Raw genomic sequence first — 21,136 nt, forward strand, 5'->3', positions numbered from 1 at the left:
CATGCAAATAATACATAAAAAAGAGCCAAATCAAATCTGAGAAAGGCTGAATAAGTAAGTTATTTTAGGGAAGCTTTATCTATGTCATGTCAATTTTCAAAGCAAAAAGACTGCCGGTTAATTCGCTCCTACCCATACAATAATGTACAATATATGGATAATAAAAAAAATAATTAATAACAACAAACTCTAAAGTTGGATGTGAAAGATTAAACTATGTTAAAGATAAGCCTTCCTATAAAGGAAATAGATAAGCATGTTAAAGAGATATAAAGGAAATGTATGTTAAGATTATTAAAATTTTGTCTAATTGTTCTCTTTGAATATAGTTATATATTGTGTATTTATCCTTGACTTAGCTAAAATTTACAACAGATTCCAAAATTCCATACATTCCAAAAATTTAATTTTACTATACTTCAAATAATTATTTAAGTGTACAAGAATAATTCGAAACTATAGTTAAAGAGGGTGAATGAATATACTGTTTTATTTTTAGAGAGAGAGAGAGGGGACAGTGGACTGTTTATTACACTAGTTGCAAAAGTTTTGAAATAATATTTTCATATTCGTTGGCTTAACAACTTTGGGAATTTAGTGAATTTTGATTGGTTGGCTCATTAAGTTGAGTGTTCAACAACAAATTTTAATCTACAGAAGTGTGTGTATCATCATTTTGGATGTACATCCCTTTAGGTCCCTAAACATATTTTGTAGATAGGTACAATACCTGCATATTTTAATGTTATTCAAATTGTTATGATTAATCCACACTCAATAGGGATTAAAAACATAATAAAAGATAATTTAGTTGATAATCTTCAAATGTTAAAATATTCTGAAAATTAACCAGTTTTATTGTTTTTGATATTGTGCAATACTAAAAACACAAGGAGGATGCATTTAAAGACAAATTTGCGTTTTTATATGCCAAATATTTTCAATAACACTAAATCCCAACTTTGTTAATTTGTTTCTATGCAATAGTTCTGCTTCTGCAATTTTGTGCGAGTATATTTGAGTTTAGTGCAATATTACATATTTGCAATGCACTAGGGGTTAATTTTAGAACATTTTAGTGGCTCAGCTATTCTATAACTATGACATAAGAATATGACTATATTAAAGTTTACTGCCATTTTCATTTAAAATATTGTTGAATAATTATAATCTAGTAAATCTGAAATATAATGACTTTAACACAATTATTTATAAAAAAAATCTTCTTACAATAATTCTTCAAATTTACTTATATAATTAAAGTAAATATAGAGATATGTAAATAATATATTTTTTTAATAATTTTAAAAATATGCAGCTTGCAGAAAAAGAAAAGGTAACCTTGTAACATTCTAAAATGAATTATAATTTTTTTCCATATCAATACAAACATCACAAGAAATTTGCAAAATGAAAAGATATGAAAGTGTTTAGATAACTCAAGGTGTAAGCATAATCTTGAATTACGCTCTGAAAATTTTTCGCCTTCCGAAAGAGTAGCAAAGTTTTACATACATTTTTAAATAAGGGGAGGGAGTTTGATGAAGGGTGGTGTGGTTGTAAAAACTAAAGTATTAGCATAGTCTTCAATTTCACTTATAAATTTTTTTGACTCCCACATTTTATGACAGTCAGAATCTTACATTTGAAAAACAAAAAGTTGTGTACTTTTATTTTATGTTGTGATATGATAATATGTCTTAAATGTATAATGGATGCATGTGTAAAAAGACAAATGCATAGATATTTTCCCTGTAAAAAAATGATGTAACACGCAATTACAATGTGCTTTCTTTCTTCTTGTTATTTCAAACTGACCCTAATATAAATATCAACTTATTTCTTCACATCAAAGACTTAAAAATATGTAAAGTGAACATTCTTCTCAATGTTTTCCTCTTTGTTAAAGTTTGTTGATAAGATACGCAGATATTTAATTCATTAAAAACGATTTTCATTTAAATGGTAACTATTCCATAATTGTTACTTTGATTTTGTTCTAATGTGCAAAGAAGAGTATTTTCATACATTTCCTAAATACTTAAGTCTCTACTTAAACAGTATAAGCTTTACAATGTGGACACTAGTTTATTCTATTTTGGATAATTTGCTTAAATACTTACATGTCTGTAATATAAAAAAATAACTCTGAAGTAGGTCATTACAATCTGCTATTATTCATTTTAAAAATTAAGAAATTAGACATTTACAGAAAAAAAATGAAAATTTTAAACAATTGGAATTTACAATTGGATTAACGTGTTTATAATATATATAATTTATTTTTGGAAATGATGTAAAAATTAAACTAAATTGCATGGTTTATACCTATTATGCATATAAAAAATTTAAAATTTATAGATATTTTCATGAAATGGTCTTTTTTGTGATGGTTTTTACTTGCATCATGTATTGGGCTTAAATATTTTAAAGTGTGTGTTCATGTTTGATTATATTATTTAGGAGATATGATTGCCCATCAAGCAAGACTGGATAAACTACTACTTATTCATATGTCAATGAAAAGAGGTGTAGTACCATGAATACACACCTTCAAACCCAACAAACAATTCCTCTAAAAAACTATGACTGTTTATAACTATACTAAAATTTTATAGTAATTATTTATTCACAATGCTATAAAGTTTTTGTTAGTTATAGGGCAAAGTTTTTAAGGGAGATACAATGTAAAATTGGCTTCTATTTATTTATATTGTTAGTAAACATTTTCTGATATTGCATTCTTAAATGCAATTATCAAACAATGAGATTTGAACTTTAGATCAAATTGACTTAGATGCCTAATTCATTTAGAAATCCAAGTTGCCAATCTTAATTTTTGTTTGTTGGGAGTCCATAGGGACAGAGTTTTACACTTGAAAGCAGAGATCTTAGGGATCATGCTTCATATCGCACTTGGTCTGTTTTAATTTGATAAATTGTGTCAGAGTATTTTTGTCTGTTTTTCTGCTTGGTTTGAATAATACACATACACAAAATTATTTGGTGGTCCTATTTGGGACAAATTGACCATTTTTAATGTGAAAGAAACAACTTAAATTGGAAAACATACAGATTTGATTAAATAATGTTTAGACTTTTTAAAAACATGTTTACAAATGGCAGGGTTGCAGTTTAAAACTGAATCTTGATTATAAGAAAATTTAAATTTCAAAAAAAATATATATATATATAGCTTTGTAAAAATGTCCTTTTTTAGGTCTTTCATGCTTATATATTCTATCCCAAGTAAATATAATTCAAATAATGGTAATCTTTAAAATAAGAAGAAAGTCACAGAAACTTGATTATAATTAAATACTTCTCCAGCTGGGGATGTTTTACATTTTTTTGTCTGCATTCTTTATATATGCTAAGAAACAACAGCCTCTCCAGACAGTGGTTAAATAAAAAAATATATATTTGGTGATTTTGAAAAGTATTGGTTGATAAACTTTATTTTTGATACATAAGATAAATGGTAAGTCAAATGATATTTTACTTGAATAAACACGATAATATGAAATGAAATACTTTAGATTGTATATTTAGTCTGTTGTATGTGTAGGTAGGTAAGTAAAATTATGCAAATAAAGACTCAAACTTAAATTGGATAAACATGTAACAAGTTTTACAATGAGAATAGTAAATTTTGCAATATTCTGTAAAATTTTGAGCAAGCTTCCAGTCAAATGGGCTTATTGAGTCTAACTGTTCGTAATGTTGACCAAACGCATAGAATAATTAAACAAATATTTAGAAAGAGTTTGACCTAATAAGCGCATTTGACTGGAATCTTACTTACAACTTTACAGAATTTGGTGAAAGCTATTATACCCTTTGTTACATTGGAATCCAATTTATTGCTTACGATTTGTATTTAAGGTTATAAAATATTATACATTTTATTTAAAGTGGAATAAATATGTGTGAAGTGTCTGCTTAAATAATATTGCCAGCTTATTATTATCTTTTAATACATACACTCTTTCAAGATCTTCAATTAAAAATGATTTTTGGTCTAAAATATTACATGTATATCAATTGATACTTATAAGTTGGCAAATGCTATGTAATTACAATAGTTTTGTAATTAATTTATTCTATATATGCAAAGAAAAATACACATTATTTTATTGAACTTGTCCATATTTTGGTTTCATAAAATTTGCTTAGAAATTTGCTGAATGTCTTGTCGATTTTTTATGGTTCCAAATTTGAGTACAACTCTAAAAGAAAAAATATTAAGTTTTTCATAGTTTCATCAATGAAATTTTAAAATATAGCCTGATTTTAGAACCAATGAAAAGAACCAGTTACACCTACAATATTTTATATGTAATAATTAAATCTATAACTTTATTTACTTTTAGGAGATATGTTTGCGCTGCAGGCAAACCTAGAGAAACCTGTATCTGTGTACAAGTGTGAGGCTTATAATTGTATGGGATCTGCATTCTCTTCATCGGTTCTAGATATTTCAAAATCTCTTACAGAAAGGTAATGATTAATTATTAACTCGCGACCGTGGCTCAATGTCACGAAGGTGATAGGTTCGAATTTCGGCCCGACACCGCGTCAAAACTAAAGAATTTATTAATGGTTCCCACTGCTGCTATGTCAGATGCACGACGTAAAAAGTTTGTTGTGCATCTCAGAGAGTTGGTTGTTAAATGGGCGAATGAACGCTTTACACCGCAATTATAAGCGGAGTATGTTTTTTGAAGGTGCGTAGAGAGGTCTAGTACCCGAAGCCACACAAAGCCCTCTTAACGAGTCATTAACGATTAATTATTAGTTCATAATTGTATAATGAAAACTTTAAAAACTTCCTCTGAAATCCTCAAACACGTATAGAAAAGGTGACAATTGTTGCAAATAAACAAAATGTATAATTCTGAGTGTTTGAATAATCAAATCAAAATGCAATTTAAGGCAAAAAGAATTAAACAATGTAACCACAGAGTATCTATTTCTCAATTTTACTTTTAACAATTCGTTTCTGTGATTTAAATATAATGCTTAAAAGAACAATGTCTCACTCACTGTCCGTCCGTCTGTCAGTCTGACCTGACGAAGCTTTAGATCTCAATAACCGTTGAACCTATTGGGATTTGCCTTTTAGATTTCTACTTGTCATATCATGATTTTAATCTAATGTGCCCTACCCTCTAAAAATGTAGACTGCATTTTTGGATCAAATATTATTGTGGGGGGGGGGGTATCTCAATCCCCCCTTATGGGCCGAAGTCACTAATTATAAGTTATGGGCTAGGCAGGTAGCTTAATGCATAACATGATATTGATATCTGTACCATAAAAGAATTCAGTTGTACTGCTTTCTGTATAGGAAAATTTTTGACTGGAGACCTAACATTGTAAATGCCTAAATTCTAAACAGAGAATTTTAATTGTATTCCACTAAAGACTTGAAGTGTAGTGTGTTTAGTACTTGTACCCACGAATTTGTTCCTTTGTGAATTTTAGAAAAGAGAACATAAATATTAAAGTTGTACAATATCAATTAAACTTCAAATAAATCATATTTGTTACCAGACTTTTTTAGTCCAATTTTCTAGACAAAGTTGCAAATAAGTATTTGAAAAAAGTCCTAAAGTTCAAACTAGCAGTGTTTAAACCATTCAACCATTTTAATTTATGATTTGTTCATCTTGGTATTCCCCCTCATTTATAGTGCATTGTGCATAGTGCATAGTGCATAGTGCTATTACAAAATATTTATTGCTCTATTATAATCAACTGAAATGTAGAAAAGTATTTATTTAAATGATATTGCGGATTGATAAGACAAAGAATTTTTGTGTCATGGCCAATTAAAAATAAAGAAAAAAACTATGTATTTAAAAAATCTATTTAGGTGTAGGTATAGGCACGAATTTGTATGGCCCACATTCATGTAAAAATCTTATTTGTATCAACTCTCTAGAAAAAAAAATTTGGCCTTTGAAAAAATAGATCAGACTTAAACATTTTCAACCAAACTAATTTTATTTTCAATGTAAAATTTATCAATTTTAGATTATTTCTTTTAAAAAAAACTTATTATGATAAAACAAACAGATTACAAGATTTGTTTACAATTTAGAAGAATATTTTTAGATAAATTTTCTTTTTCTATCTATTTCAATACATTAAATCAATTGCTCTAAACTTTCACTAATTAGATTTGACCTACTCAAAAAATATTAACTAATATTAAAAATATAACTTATAAAAATTATCACACATAGTTAGAACTTAGAGACAAAAGTTGTGCAATCTAAGGTTGGTTGTCTGCAAGTTAGTATGTTAGTCCCACGTTGTTATAAACCGTCTTTAGAGGTGTAGGATGATTCTAACATTTTATTTTTCCTTTTTTAGATCATCAGGTCCACCTGTCTTCTCTGATGGTCTCATGGATAGAAAGGTCAAAATTGGAGAGGTTGTCGAGCTCACAGCCGCATGTAAGTTCAACAGATTATTTTAGAAAAGATTTTTCAGCATGGCTTCGAAGCCGCTAATGCCCGCTGGATTAGAAGCCATACTAAAAAATCTATTGTATAGCATCGTATTTATTTCTACGTGTAATAAGATAAAAACTCATAGCCGCATGTATGGCTTCGAAACCGCTTAATATCAGCAGGATTAGCAATCATACTGAAAAATAAGGTATCGCATCTATTTAAGAAAAAAAATCCTCGTTAGTGTGGGCCCTCCGCCCCTCGGATTAACAAAAATATAATAGTCTCATAATTTTAAATTTTACTATCCTCGGGAGTCGGAAAACTGTTTATAATACGATGAGAAAAATGATTTTTTTTATTTAACTAGTTTATTTACACTTTTTTCCCCTCCTGCATAGATTCCACTGACCAATTTTCTATTTTTCATTTGTTTTTAGTGACTGCTTTAAGTCTTCCTGTGAAAATCAGCTGGTACAATCATGGAAGCAAGGTAAAAAATAATATTAAAAAATCTTCCAATTTTGAAATGAAAATCTATGAAAACAAACAGTCAAAAGCTTTTAAATATATTAAATAGGGTTGGGCTGGATATCCGGTAATTTGCCGGATATAGAATGCTGGCCAGATATCCGGCCGGAACCGTATATCCCGGATTAGAAATCATCCGGATATCCGGTCAAAAAAGTATCCGGCCCAACCCTAATACTAAAGTCAATGAACATGCCTAATATTATTTTGTATTGAAGCTGTCAGTCTTTAATTGTATCTTGGGGTAAATTAGATTTTCTCGGTTTCTATTTAAGATAGAAGGGAAGATACCTCTTTCCAAAGAGCTTCAGTATACAGCTTACTTCTCTGTCTGTCTGTCGGTCATGCATCGAAAGACATATAAACATTTTTTATGATACTAATATTTTCCTTTGTCTTATATTCTTCTAACCTTTCTTTTCTTCAGTTTACTTTATCTGTCATTGTTTTTATAACCACTAATCATTTGTTCTTAAATAAACTATGTCTGTTTGTCAATCCATGTTATTACGCTCCTTATGGATGATGTCATATTGGTGTATAGTCCCTTTCGTGGCAACGCACCTTAAGGGGCGATTCTTCGTATTTTTCTAACCCTGCGGGGCCTGTTGCCTAACCTTGTGGGGCAATCACCTAACCCAAAATAACCTAAAACAACCTATAAAAAGCCATTTTAAAAATACAACGAATCGCCCCTTAAGGGGCGTTGCCACGAAAGGGACTATTCCCCATCTTTGTTTTAGATTCAATATGGAGATAAATACAACCTTGTTGAGAAAGGTTCCGGGAGATACAGCGTCATTATTAATCCTGTAGAGCTCAGCGATGATGGCGAATGGAAGGTAGCAACTAATTACTAATTTCATATTATATTTAAATGGTTGAAAATCGGATTATTTTATAATTTTGTGGATTGATTCTTTGCTGTAAAACCTTAGGTACTTTTATGAAATCTTGAATAGTTGGTTAAGCTAGCAGTGTCAAAATTTTTCCACTGATAATTTCATTTTAAAGAAAGGGTAATTTTGTTACATAAGGTTACCTTATTACCTAATATCCCTTGATTTTTTAAAAGTAGTCTGCTAACATATAATTCTAAAGATATAAAAATGTAAATTATGTAGCCAAAACGTTAATAAGCTGTTCTTTATTGTTAATTTATTAAAAAAATTATCTCCTTTATGATATATATACTATAAACAATAATGAAATTTTATTATGTAGATTGTAGCAGAAAATCAATTTGGTACCAGCACTTCACATTGTATTCTTACTTTAAGAGGTAAGCTTTACATATTATTTATTTTGGTATATTTTTGTATCACAAATTGAGTTTTTTTTATTAGGGTATTATTATCATATGGTAGCAAAGCTACTTTATAATTCATTATGGTTGTCCGTATATATGATATATGTCATACATGATGTTTGAACAAGATAAAAATGTACAACATTTATTGTGTACCTAAAAATAGAAAAAAAATGTTTTGCCCATACAAGAACAGACAAACGTTAGTTTCAATAATTTAGAACATATGTCTTTGCAAGCATTGTATTCTGTATGAATGTATGTATTCCTTGTACCTTAGATTTTCTGGCATTTTCCCTGAAAGTGCCATGTTGTGTACTAAAACCTCCCCCCCCCCTCATTATTTTAAAATAAAATTAATAATAAAGTGGGAGGGTAGATTTTCGTTTGTTTAACACTGTAGGTCAGGTTAGGTTAGGTTATATTGGGTACTGGGTCGCCCTGCAGGGTTAGTAACCCCCGGAGGGCTTAGGGAAAAAACTACTATTTTCAATTTATTTAAGGTGGGGGGGGGGGGGGATCAGTGCTCATCGTGCATTTTGTGTAAAAACACTATATTTCTTGTAACTAAGGGGCAAAAAAAAGTATGCAACTATGTATTTTTCTTTTTGAATCAGAGAACATTTGGATCATTCGGATCTATTAATTTTACTGCTTTATTTAATGAATAGGTCTGCGGCGAATGATTGAAATATACTATATTGTAAAATATATATATATTAGATTAGGCTGTGGGGTGTGCAATTCGCCTATGAAAAATTATTACTCTAAATAATCCGTCTATTGTCTTGTGTCATGAGTGTAGACTGTTTAACCCTGTATTAGAACAGGTCACTTCTATTTTTACAAATTTTTAAACAAAATCAAACAAAGTTAGTCCGTAACAGGGAAACTTGGAATAGGACAATTTTTATGTGATAAATTAAACTTACCCTAAGAGTTGAAAAAATACACATTTTTAAAAATCTTCAAAGTTTAAAACCTAACCCAACTTTTTAAAAAGATACCTTTTACTGTCAGAAATACTAAATATATATGAACTTCTATGAACAAAAACTAATTTGGTCCTAAAGTTATTCTTATAAAGTCCAAAATATAAATAAATTGTATTGGTCATTTTGTGCTTTGAACTTCAGATTAAAATAATGTTTTTCATTTCAGTACCCAAGAACTATCGCGTACCCAAGTTTGTAGAAGATTTGAAGGCAGTGCTGACCAAGGAGGGATTAGTTTCATTTGAATGTAAAGTTGTTGGTTTTCCTACACCTATTTTGAGGTATGCTTTTGAAATTCAAATGGGTTTTAGTTTTTGTCTGTTAATAACTGAAAGTATTCAAGGTTCTGCAGGTTTATTTTTTAGTCCCATATTTTTCTTTTGGTGTTAAAGACAGTAAATGACTTATTCTACCAAATTACTTATTCTACCTAACCTGACTTAAGATAAGAAACAAATTAACTAAAAGAAAACCCCTGTACAAAATAATTGGGGGGTGGGGGGGGGGGGGGTGGTGAGTGATCAGTTTATAGCAAAGTTCTTTGTATGACAACTATTAATATAATGTTTGTGCAGGTGGTTCAAAGACGGAGCAGAATTGAAACCAGGAGATGTTTACCAGCTCAGTGGCAGCAGATCTTTAGGTAAATCAGAGATTTTAAGGGATAAGACAATCGATGATAAATTAGTATACATTTTACACTCCAATTGATTGTAAACAAAATTACCACAACTGTAATAAAAATATTTATTGGAAAGTGTAAGTTTCAAAACAATTAATAACATATGAACAAATTACCATTACCTCGTAAGGGCGGAATTCTCCTTCGATTTTTAAGTGATCATCTAAAAAATCCAGAGCATCATTCGCGTGTAATGGGATGCGATACTCTAACACCCATGGATATTGGGTTAAGTAACATCCATCAGACAACCAACCCTTTGATTGCACGACCTTTGTCTGAGTTGCGCCTGTTTTGGGCCAAGGCCTTCCCCCTACTCTAACTATTAATGTCGCGCACCTTTCATAGTAGTAGGAACCATTTTTCTCGTATTCATTCGAATCCGGTGGATAGGAACCGGTTCTCATCCATACGAAAAAACTATGTCTAGCATCGTATTATATCCAGTTTTCTACGAATATAGAAATGTACAATCATGCACCTCGGGGCTAAAAAACTAGTTTTAATCTTCTAATTGTACATTCTATATCCGCGGAAAGCCGTTTATAATACGATACGAGAAATAACTATTAACGTATTTAGTTATGACGAGTTGTCGGTTCGAGATCCGAATCTATCACCTTCCTGACGACGAGCAAATGCGCTACGTGTTAAGCCACGGTCGCGCATATGAATAAAAGTACTCAAAGGTTTTGTTCAAACTTTAGGATAAAGATGGTATAAAACTTTAGAAACTAGTGAAATTTACAGTCCAATATCCGATCCCCCCCCACACCCTCCCATATTTGGTGATACATAATAGTTATACTTAATTATCGCATCGTATTATAGACAGCTTTCCGAGGGTAATAAAATGAAAAATTATGGGATTAAAACTGGTATTAATTTTAATATTTTAATTCCAATAGTTATGGATAAATGTCTGTAATACAATGAAAATGATTTCAGTATGACTAAAAACCGGTTCTAATCCAGCGGATAGTAATCGGTTTCGAAGCTATACTTGAAAAATAATTGTTTCAGGTACCTACTCTTGTTTGGCTCGGAATTGTATGGGTGAGGCAGTGAGCACAGCTGCTCTCACTGTCGAGGATATTGGAGAAAAGTTCCCAGATTCTGCAGGTTATATGTTTATAATTTTTGAATAGATTTATTATTCACAACGGCTAATCATGCACAGTAATCCTTCTAAACTTCTAAAAAGTTATGTTTATCATTATATAAAATTAACAGAAAGTTCATCTGTCTTTATGTACCCATAACAAATGAACCCATTTGATTTTACTTTACAGTGTAGCCTCAACTATTTTCGGAGAGGGTGCCACAAACCTTCCAAGAGAAATTGTCCCTAGAAAAAAAAAGACTTACCACCACAATTTTTTTCTATTTAAAACTAAAATTGATATTGGGGGAGGGTCGACGACCCCCCCCCCCCCCCCACACACACACCTCAAGTGCCATTAGAGGCAATAGGGGGATTAGTAAATTGTTCTAAAATAACTCGTTGTAAATTGTGTTTTTAGGTGCCCAGCTGAGATTCCTTGTACCCCTGCGGGATGCTCAAGTTGCTATTGGCGAAAATCAGAGGTTATCAGTTCAAGGTAAGGTTTACCAGGAATATTTTTTGTCGTTTAAACATTATATTTACTGAAAACAGTTTGCTGTTATTTTAAATCTGAGATAATTTTAATAAAGCCCTACTTATGGCTACAAGTGTTCCTATTATTAATCTTATTAATTCAAATTTTGTTAATTTTCAGTAACCTACAGTCCCTGCCTGGAGCTTGCCTGGTTCCATGGGGAGGCCAAAGTTATACCTGGAGACAGGGAAGGGTTATGTGCATGTGGTTATGCAAAATTATAAAAAAAATGTACATTACAAGGTTAGGAATGAGGTATGAGTAAAAATGAAGCCTTTTCCATTTAATATCTGTTTCGATCTAATAATTTAATTCTTTCAAGGGTGGGTTTAAAAATTGCTTCTTCACTGCAGGTTCTTTTTAGGCACCTCGACCCAACCCCCGTGAAAATGGAGTGGGGACAAAACACCTAATTTAAAAATACCTAATTTAAAAATGCCTAATTTTATAAATGTCTAATATGACAAAACACCTAATTTATAATTACCTAATTTAAAAATGTCTAATTTAAAAATACCTAATTTTAAAAATGCCTAATGTGACAAAACACCTAACTTTAAAAATGCCTAATTTTATAAACACCTAACTATAAATACCTAAGTTTAAAAATACCTAATTTTAAAATACCTAATCAAAAAAACCTAATTTTAAGTATATCTTAAAACTGTTGTTAAATATATTAAACCGGCGGCTACGCCCCCCTAGAGAACTCTAGGGGCGATTGCAGTGTGGAGGGAAATTCAATTAAGTCTTTGGGGGGAGGGGGGGATTGAGGGTTCATGACCCCCCCCCCCTCCAGAATTTCAAAGGTTGAAGGACAAGGAAACAAATGAATTTAAATTTTTTTTGGTTTCTTCCCTAACCTAAGTAGCCGTAGCATCCCTTTTTTTCATGGGGGGTGAAAGTTAATCATCCCCCATTTTTGTTCTAGTTTGATAAAGAAAGATTGAAGAAATATTAAAAAACGGAGGGGGGGGGATTTTTTGCAACGGGTGATTTCTCATTGGAAGGTGTTGGTAACCTCCCCAAAACCTTCCCATGACATACGGGAAGCTTCATTGTAAAAATGGGGGGTAAAATGGCGCGCAAAGTGTGCCGCAAATTTTTTTTACCCCCCCCAAAAAAAAATTTTTACCCCGGGGGTAAAATTAGCTTGGGGGGGGGTAGTTACCCCCCCTCCCTGAAATCTGTTGGCAGGGGTAAATTTTGTTTACCCCCCCCAAAATTTACCCCCGGGGTAAAATTTCTGGGGGGGGGGGGGGTAATTTAAGTTTTATAAAATATTTAGTATTAAAAATGCGCGCAAAGCGCACAAACATTTTTTTTGTTAAGAGATTTTTTATTTTGGGGGGGGTATTTACCCCCCCAAAATTGATTGTGTGGGGTAAATACTCCCTCCTAAATGGTTGGGGTAAATTTTGAATGGGGGGGTAAAATGAAAAAAAATTTTGGGAGGGGGTAATGTCCACTTTACCCCCCCCCCCCCCCCTTGGACGTCTATGTAAAAATAATAGAAATAGAAGAGTAGAAGAATATTCTGAACCCTTTTTTCGTCAAATCTAAGAGAGAACATTCCTAGCAGACAAAAGTATTGTTTACTTTCGACTCAAGCTGATGTGGATTCTTAAAAAATGATAGACTCGCTATTCGATAGTGAGGCAAAATTATTTTTGTGAAAAATCATCCAAAAGCACATTAAAAATCTACAAAAATTAAACAAAATCATATGTTAATAACCCTCTTAAGATTTTATTTCATTTTTGTAAATTTTTTTATTCGATTTTGGAGGATTTTTTACAAAAATAATTTTGCCTCACCAGCGAGTTGCCAGTCTAACTTTTTTTTTAAGAATCCAACTTTGTTTCAAGCTTTCAAATTGTAAACGAAATTTTTGGGCAATTAATTCTGATTCCGCAAAGCTTTCTACTAAGAAAATATACTGTTAACAGCTGACTTTTATGTATGTATGAAATGAAAAAAAACATGCCTTCGTAGGAAAATGTGTACATAATTTCAACCAATGAGATCCAATGTAAATTCCGATGCGATTCTCCTATTGGCTCAATCAGACATTCCCTCTCTTTCTTAGTACCTTTATTGTAAAAATGAACCATATTGGTTCATCGACTAGCAAGATCCTTTAGCAATAACAATCAGCCAATTGGATTAATGTTATCAAGACATATGTTTAGGTATTTTAGTGAAAATATTTGATATTTTAGAATTAGGCATTTCTCAATTAGGCGTTTAGATAGTTTAAAATTAGGTATTTTTAAATTAGGCATTTTTAACATTAGACATTTTTCAAATTAGGTATTTTTAGTTAGGCATTTTTAGTTAGGCGTTTTTAAATTAGGCATTTATAAATTAGGTGTTTTTAAATTAGGTGTTTTTAACGTAGGTGTTTTTAACATTAAGTATTTTTAAACTTAGGTGTTTTTAGTTAGGCATTTTTAGTTAGGCATTTTTAAATTAGGTGTTTTGTCCCCACTCCGTGAAAATAGCATAAAACTAAAGCACCACAAGTAGATATATACACTCAGAAGCAAAACATAATCGGTTCAGCAGTCAGTAAGATCATAAGGACGAACGAACGGACACACGGATGGACAGACAGACGTAGTTTTTCTCTCGAATACCTATAGATTGACATTTTTTGTAACATGCAAAGAAAACTCTAAAGCCAATAACCCTTAAAATTAGGATTCAGCTATGTAAGGAGGATGGAGGATATTTTCATTGTGATCTTATCAATGCAACCATGGAGGATCAGGTAATCTTCCACACGTTTTACCTCCATTTTATCAAGATTCTTGATTAAAGGGGGAAAAAAGACACATAAATTTGACAATTTAAGATTTAATGTCAATCATTATTATAAGCATCTATATAAACAAAAATTTCACCTACCTACGAACACTTTGATAATAATTAAAGAGTTGCTTAACTTCCAAGACTTAGTCAAATTGTTAAAAGATTCATCAAATAAATTTTCAAATCAATAGGGCAATTCTAACTTGCCCAAATTTAAAATGGGATGAATCATATCTTAGGCAAAAGTCACAATTGTATTTAGAGTCGATTTCACAAAATATTTGTTTTCAGGGAGAATGGAGTGTTGTGGCTAAGGATTCCACCAACAAAATTAAGTCCACTTGCATCATGACTGTGGCTATACCTAAACATTACAAGAAACCAAATTTCCTGGAGCCATTGAAGGCTGTTCTCACTGATGAAGGAGCGGTCAACCTGGAATGTAAGGTGAGAGGCTAGAAAATCTTTTAAAATCACCTTTACTTGATTTAATTGATAAGAACTGTCACGAAAAAAAATGTAACGTGTACCCTTTTTAACTATTGAAATAAAAGAAACACTGATTAAACAATTTAAGTAAATAAAGGCAAAACTAGTTTTCTTTTGTTACTAATATTCTTTAAAATAATGTTTATCCTAATAAGGTTATTGGTGTGCCACAGCCTACCCTCTCCTGGTACAAAGATGGTTCCCAACTCAAGGCTGGCGATATTCATAGACTTATGTCAGGTAAACAAAGTTTTAAGTAGCTACGCTGCTTTAAATTTCACTTGACTTGGTTGATTTGCTTATTGCTTGATATTTCTTTAATGTATTATGCATTTCCACTCCTATTACTCTTTATTTTCTTTTTCTTTTAGACATATGATTTAAAAAACTTACATTTAATTTATACTTGCTTTATCATATCTTCTTTTTTTTCTATTTATTGTACCACAATAGATTAATATTTTATTTTTGGAATATCTTTCTTGCCTTAAACCAATAATAATTTTCAGGTTCTGATGGATCTTGTTGTCTTGGCACATATACCTGTGTTGCCTCTAACTGCATGGGACAAGTCACAAGCTCTGCTGCACTACTAGGAAATTATTTGTCTCATTAAAAAATAAAAACATATGAATAATGAGAAAATTAAAAGTCAGTAGTAATATTTTTATTAAATAAATTTTCATTTATTTGAGAATCAATAGAATTAAGTTCCACCATTTTGCCTGCTTAATAAAATCTGAATTTAAATTAAGGCTTTTCAAAACTACAAATTAAAAAGACAAAAATTGTTAAGGCTATGATGATGCTGAGAGCCCTGGTGTTCCAGACATCAAATCACCTGACCTCAGTGGAGAAACTGTGAAACCATTCTCTCTGTCCACAATACAGGAGGAGAGAACTTCACAGCTGATGAGTCCAGAGGCACAGGAACAAGTTCTCTCCCGGCATAGCTCACCCAGCCTCTCATTTGGAAAGGTTGATGAAGTGGGAGATATGAGTATTTCTATTGGCAACCAGGAAGTTACTCTATCATTGTATCAGACTCCTGATTTGTCTGAGAAAGATGCTAAGAATATTTGTGAAATGTTTGCTGAAGAACTGGCTGAATCTATTAATGAAAGTAAATATGTTGAACTTCCACCATTGAGATTCACAAAAGAGACAGCCAAAGCTTCTAATATCAACATGGAAGCTGTTATTATAGATGTTGACCAAGAAGGATTAGAAGAATATGAATCAATGAAAAGAGCTCTGGAGGGTGTGGATGACCTGAAGACAGAAGCTGATATTGATGAAGTGTCAGAATGGAATGAGGAGGTACCAAACATTATGGAATATGAAGCCCTTACATGTGAAGAAGTGTTTGAATATGACCAAGAAGGTGTTACAAATGCAAATATCACAACAGAATCTGAAACTCTACAAGGATTGACAGAAAGCAATGTTAAAAAACAGAAAGTCTTTAGTCCTGCCCCAGAATCAATCAAGGAAAAGTCAATATCTGAGAGTCAAGATGCTACACCTAAGAATAAAGCAAAATCCAAAAAGGGAGGATCCAAACCTGCTTCTCATGCTACTGAAGCAGTCAAAGCTAAAGAAACAATCGAGCAAGATTTTAACAATAAAGAAAATCTTATAATTGAGGAAGATATTTATGAAAAGATTGGATTTAACAGAGAAGATGAAACACAGATTACAAAAGCTAATAACAGTGATAAATTAAACCCACCTGTTGAATATTCAGTTGTAAAGAAAGATAAACCTGAGTCATCTAAAGACGAAACAGATGTCAGCAAACAGTCCAAACAACAGGTTTCTCAAGATAAATCTTTGGGTAGTGCTGAATCAGAAATAGATTTAGATGAGAAAGAAAGACTTTCTAAAGATGCAAAGAAAGTCAAAACTCCTAAATCTAAGAAAAAGAGTGAATCTGTTATTGAAGAAAATAAGGCAGTTACTGAAAATAATATGGCTGCAGATACTACAATTAATAGTGAAGTTTCAGTACTAAGACCTGAACTTGAAATGAGAGAGTCAACTGATAACAAACCTGCAAAGGCTCTTTCAGTTGAAGAGGCAAAGGAAATTGCAACAAAATCAATCCTTGACAGTATTTTGAATAACAGTAAAAAAGCTATTCAAGAGCTGGAATCTGCTAAAGTTGAAATTCATGAGATTCAAAATGAGAGTTTATCTGTTAATGTTGAAGCTATGGCTAATGAAGTTGATAGTATTGATGGTCAAATCATGAAACTACAGACCAAAATTAAGAAAGAGGAATCCTCTAAAGCACAAAGTCTTCAAAGACAGCCAGAAACTATCTTAGAACAATCCAATGCAAATCATGAAAATGAAGTTTTGGAAAGTATCCGGTCTAATAAAGATGTAATTGCTGAAACAAAGCCTTTAAATTCTAGTGTTCAACAAACTTTAACATCGCAAACTGTAACTGATCATGAAGTTAAAGAAACAACTGTTGAAAATGTACAGCAAGATGAAGCAATAGAAATCAGTAGTGTAAAACAAGAATCAAAATCAAGAATTGAAACTGCAATCCAAAAAGAATCTGTTGATATTGCAGAAGTGTCAACTGTTGTGGAAAGAAAACCAATATTTGGTTTAACTGATGTTCAAGATGAGTGTGCAAGTGAAACTGTGGAAAGAATTAAGAAGGTGTCAAGAGCTGAAAGTGAACTTAGTGGATCAATTCCTGACATCGAAACATATAAGGATGATGAAACTTTCACAAAGAAGAAGATTGAACAGAAAGATATTTATGTTGATTCTGATTCTGACTCTGATGGTGAATTTGATCCTGAAAAGTATAGGGAAAGGAGGGGCAGTAGTTATGAGGCAACTATTGCAGGAATGGACCTAGAGTTGCTGGCAGAACTTGGTATTTCACCATCACCCTCCAAGGAAGGCAGTGAGGCTCCTCTAGATCTTACTAAACTACCTTCAGAGAGTGCTGAAGATAGATTGTCCAGAATTGAAGAAAAAGCCATGAAAATGGCCCTTGAAGATGATTCTATTTCAAGCAAATCTAGATCTAGATCAAGATCAAGATCTAAGTCAAGACCGCCAAATCTTGATACTGTTATGGAGAAAAGTAAAGAAGAAGTGGAAGAGGCTAAATTTTATGTTGCACCATCTCTTGACACAATCAAGGAGAGTCCATCAACTGCCTCTATGATGGGTATGCTCCAAACAGGATTCTCATCAACCTCTATCAATACTGTTTTGCAAGGAAGTCAATCAACTTCATCAATGCAAAAAGAACTACTATCAAAATCTAAGGAGGAATCTCAATTAGCGGTTAGTCAAGATGGCGCCAATGAAGAAGCATTAGAAAATGAAAATATACAAATAGCAATTCAAAAGGAAATGGCAGTAAAATCACCTAAAGTGTCAATGAAGCAAGATAAAAAGATTGAGGAAATAATTGAGGAGAAGGAACCAATCTATGAGTCAATAGCTCCAGAAACTAAAAGTGATAATGGAATTGGGGCAGCTAAACAAGAAGTTATGGAACCAAAAAGTGAAAGTAAAATTGACAGTTCTTTGTCTGACAGTGTTGAAACAGTCATTGAAAATATTGAAAAAACCGACAGAAAGGATAATACTAAAACTGCTGCGGAAGTAGGTAAGTCTACTGAAAGGAAATCGTCCACTGAAAATCCATCTGTAAACAAAGTTGATATTCTAAAAGAGACTACCATTGTAACTGAACCTAAATCAATTGATATAGACCAAGACAACTCTAAGTTTGTTGAAATTAACAATGCGAAGAACAAAGAAATGGATATAAAGAGTGCAATCATAGAGAATAAAATTTCTGAACAATGTGTAAGTGAAAATACCTCTTCTAGTGTTAGAAATACAGAAATTGTAAAAGAATCCGCTCTATCTCCAGCAAAGGAAATTCAAACATCAGCAGCAACTCCACAAAAAAGACCAGACTATGCTAAAGAATCTACATTATCTCCAACAAAAGAAATTGATTCAGCATCAGCAACACCTCAAAAAAGATCAGTAAGTAGAACTAAAGAATCATCAGTTGATGATATTTTACCACCTCTAGAAAAGGTTGAAAGTTCACATGATGTGGATGTTGACAATGCTGATGAATGGGTTAGAGAGAAAACTCTTGAACCTGAAGTTGTGCCACCTGTAGTAGAACAGAAAAAAGAGGCTTTCAATTTTGTTCCTGGCTACAAACAAAAAGACGAAGATCTGCCTGAGGCTGAGGAGGCTCCGATGCAATTTTATGGCTCAAGAAGAACTAGCAGACTGAATACACCAGCTGAGCAAAGAACTGCTCCTCAACAAGATACTGATAAGAAGCTTAAGGAAGCAAAAGAGCAGGAGGAGATTAGAAAGAAAGAAATTGAAAGAAAGAACATAGAGGAGAAAAAGAAATTAGAAGCAATCAAAAAAGAACAGGAAGAGTTAGAGAAACTAAAGAAAGAAGAAGCTGAAAAGGCTGAGAGAGAAAAGAAAATTAGAGAAGAACAGGCAAAACAAGAAAGAGAGAAAGAAGAGGCTGATAGAAAACTCAAAGAAGAACAGGAGAAAGCTGAATCTGAGAGAAAACAGAAAGAAGAGAGAGAGTTATTGGAATCAAAAAGAAAAGCGGAACTTGAGAAGAGAAAGAAGGAGCAGCAAGAAAAGGCTGAAGCTGAAAGAAAGAAACTTGAAGCTGAAAAGGAAGAAAAAGAAGAAGCTGAAAGAAAACAGAAAGCAGAAAATGATAGACAAGAAGCTGAAAGGAAACAGAAAGAAGAGAAAGAAAATCTTGAAGAGTACAAGAGGCTGAAGGAAGAAAAAGAAAAGGCTGAAGCCCAAAAGAAACTTCAAGAAGATGCTCTTAAAAAACTACAGGAAGAAACTGAAAAAGCCATGGCTGAGAAAAAGCTACAAGATGAAAGAGAAAAGGCTGAACTGGAAAAGAAAGAGAAGGCTGAAGCTGAGAAAAAATTACATGAGAAGGCTGAACTTGAAAGAAAACAAAAAGAAGAACTGGATAAGTTTGAAGCAGAAAAGAAACAGAGAGAGGCTGCACAAGCTGAACTGGAAACCAAAGCCAAGGCAGAAAAAGAATCAAAGGAACAAATTGAAAAACAACAGAAAGAAAAGATGGAGGCTAAAAACAAACAGATGGAAGATAATTCAGCTATTCCACTTAAGTCTGCTGATGATAAAAAGACCAAGGATGAAAGAGCTACAACTAAAACTGAACAAGAACCTGATATTAAGCCTAAAGCTGATTCTGCACTGCCACCTAAAGGAAAGCCATCAGGCAGAAAAACACCTCAAAATGCTGTTTTCAATGACAGGGGTGCCAAAACTCCCACTGCTGATAAGTATTCCCAGGGATACCAGGAAACTGGCAGACACTCTCAAGGAAGAGGATCCTCCACAGAAATGTCAAGATATAGCACTGAGCACTGTTACTCCCCTACATATGATAATAGTGTCAGAAGTATAAGTGGTGAATCACATACATGTAGAAATACAGTTGAAAGATCATTGCAGACCTCACAAAACCTTATGTCCATGGTAACTGGGTCACTTGTACCAAAATCAGAAGCTCATAAAACCAAACAACCTGCACAAAAAGAGGTTAAAAGACAACAACCTACAGCTGAACAAAAGGCTAGAGAACTGGAGAATCAGAAGGCTACACCAAGTGCAGTCTCTGATATTATGATTAAAGAAGTTGGATGTAATTGGGTATCATTATGCTGGAAAAAGCCAACAGTCACCAGGGGCTCTCCTATCCATACCTACAAGGTAGAGGCTTGGTTGTGTGGTGAAGGTGCCTTCTGGGTGGAAATTGGCCGAACACCAATTCCCCAATATGATGTTTTCAACCTGAAACCAAACAAATGTTATCACTTTAGGGTTACAGCTAGAAATAAACGTGGCTGGGGTGACTCAATCATGACCACACACAAGGTTGACCTGAGCAAGCCGACCCAGATGCCTGTCATCAATACTGATATGGACAGTGTTATCAAGTCCCTGGCAGGATCTACTGTCAAGCTTAATGTCAGGATCTCAGGAAAGGATTTGAAGTTTTAAGTTTGGGTTAAGGATTATGTTTTTATCACTAGCTTTCCTTGATTTTTCAATGAATTAGATAACATTTCTCTTCACTACTGGATTTGAATTTTTCCATAATGAGGTTTATAAATTAATTTAGATTTCCT

General features: G+C 32.6%; 1 protein-coding gene across 4 annotated transcripts in view; it reads left to right on the forward strand.

Moving 5' to 3' along the window:
* Nucleotides 1–21,136, forward strand: part of LOC145323175 (uncharacterized) — a 51,620-nt gene that overhangs the window by 17,584 nt on the left and 12,900 nt on the right. For 2 of the 4 annotated variants that reach the window (XM_080165574.1, XM_080165576.1), the window contains 16 exons: nucleotides 2,464–2,529; nucleotides 4,374–4,500; nucleotides 6,382–6,464; nucleotides 6,902–6,954; nucleotides 7,736–7,834; nucleotides 8,217–8,274; nucleotides 9,463–9,577; nucleotides 9,872–9,939; nucleotides 11,002–11,100; nucleotides 11,502–11,579; nucleotides 11,739–11,803; nucleotides 14,320–14,391; nucleotides 14,724–14,879; nucleotides 15,077–15,161; nucleotides 15,431–15,515; nucleotides 15,716–20,984. In XM_080165574.1, coding sequence (XP_080021700.1) covers nucleotides 2,464–2,529; nucleotides 4,374–4,500; nucleotides 6,382–6,464; nucleotides 6,902–6,954; nucleotides 7,736–7,834; nucleotides 8,217–8,274; nucleotides 9,463–9,577; nucleotides 9,872–9,939; nucleotides 11,002–11,100; nucleotides 11,502–11,579; nucleotides 11,739–11,803; nucleotides 14,320–14,391; nucleotides 14,724–14,879; nucleotides 15,077–15,161; nucleotides 15,431–15,515; nucleotides 15,716–20,984 — 6,578 coding nt within the window. Of the gene's footprint in view, nucleotides 1–2,463; nucleotides 2,530–4,373; nucleotides 4,501–6,381; nucleotides 6,465–6,901; nucleotides 6,955–7,735; nucleotides 7,835–8,216; nucleotides 8,275–9,462; nucleotides 9,578–9,871; nucleotides 9,940–11,001; nucleotides 11,101–11,501; nucleotides 11,580–11,738; nucleotides 11,808–14,319; nucleotides 14,392–14,723; nucleotides 14,880–15,076; nucleotides 15,162–15,430; nucleotides 15,516–15,715; nucleotides 20,985–21,136 lie in introns of all 4 variants that reach the window. The other 2 variants (XM_080165575.1, XM_080165578.1) reach the window with 2 other exon arrangements.

This window comes from Acartia tonsa, chromosome 6 (genome assembly GCF_053477335.1).
Source record: "Acartia tonsa isolate MP-2025a chromosome 6, ASM5347733v1, whole genome shotgun sequence".
NCBI lineage: Eukaryota > Metazoa > Arthropoda > Copepoda > Calanoida > Acartiidae > Acartia > Acartia tonsa.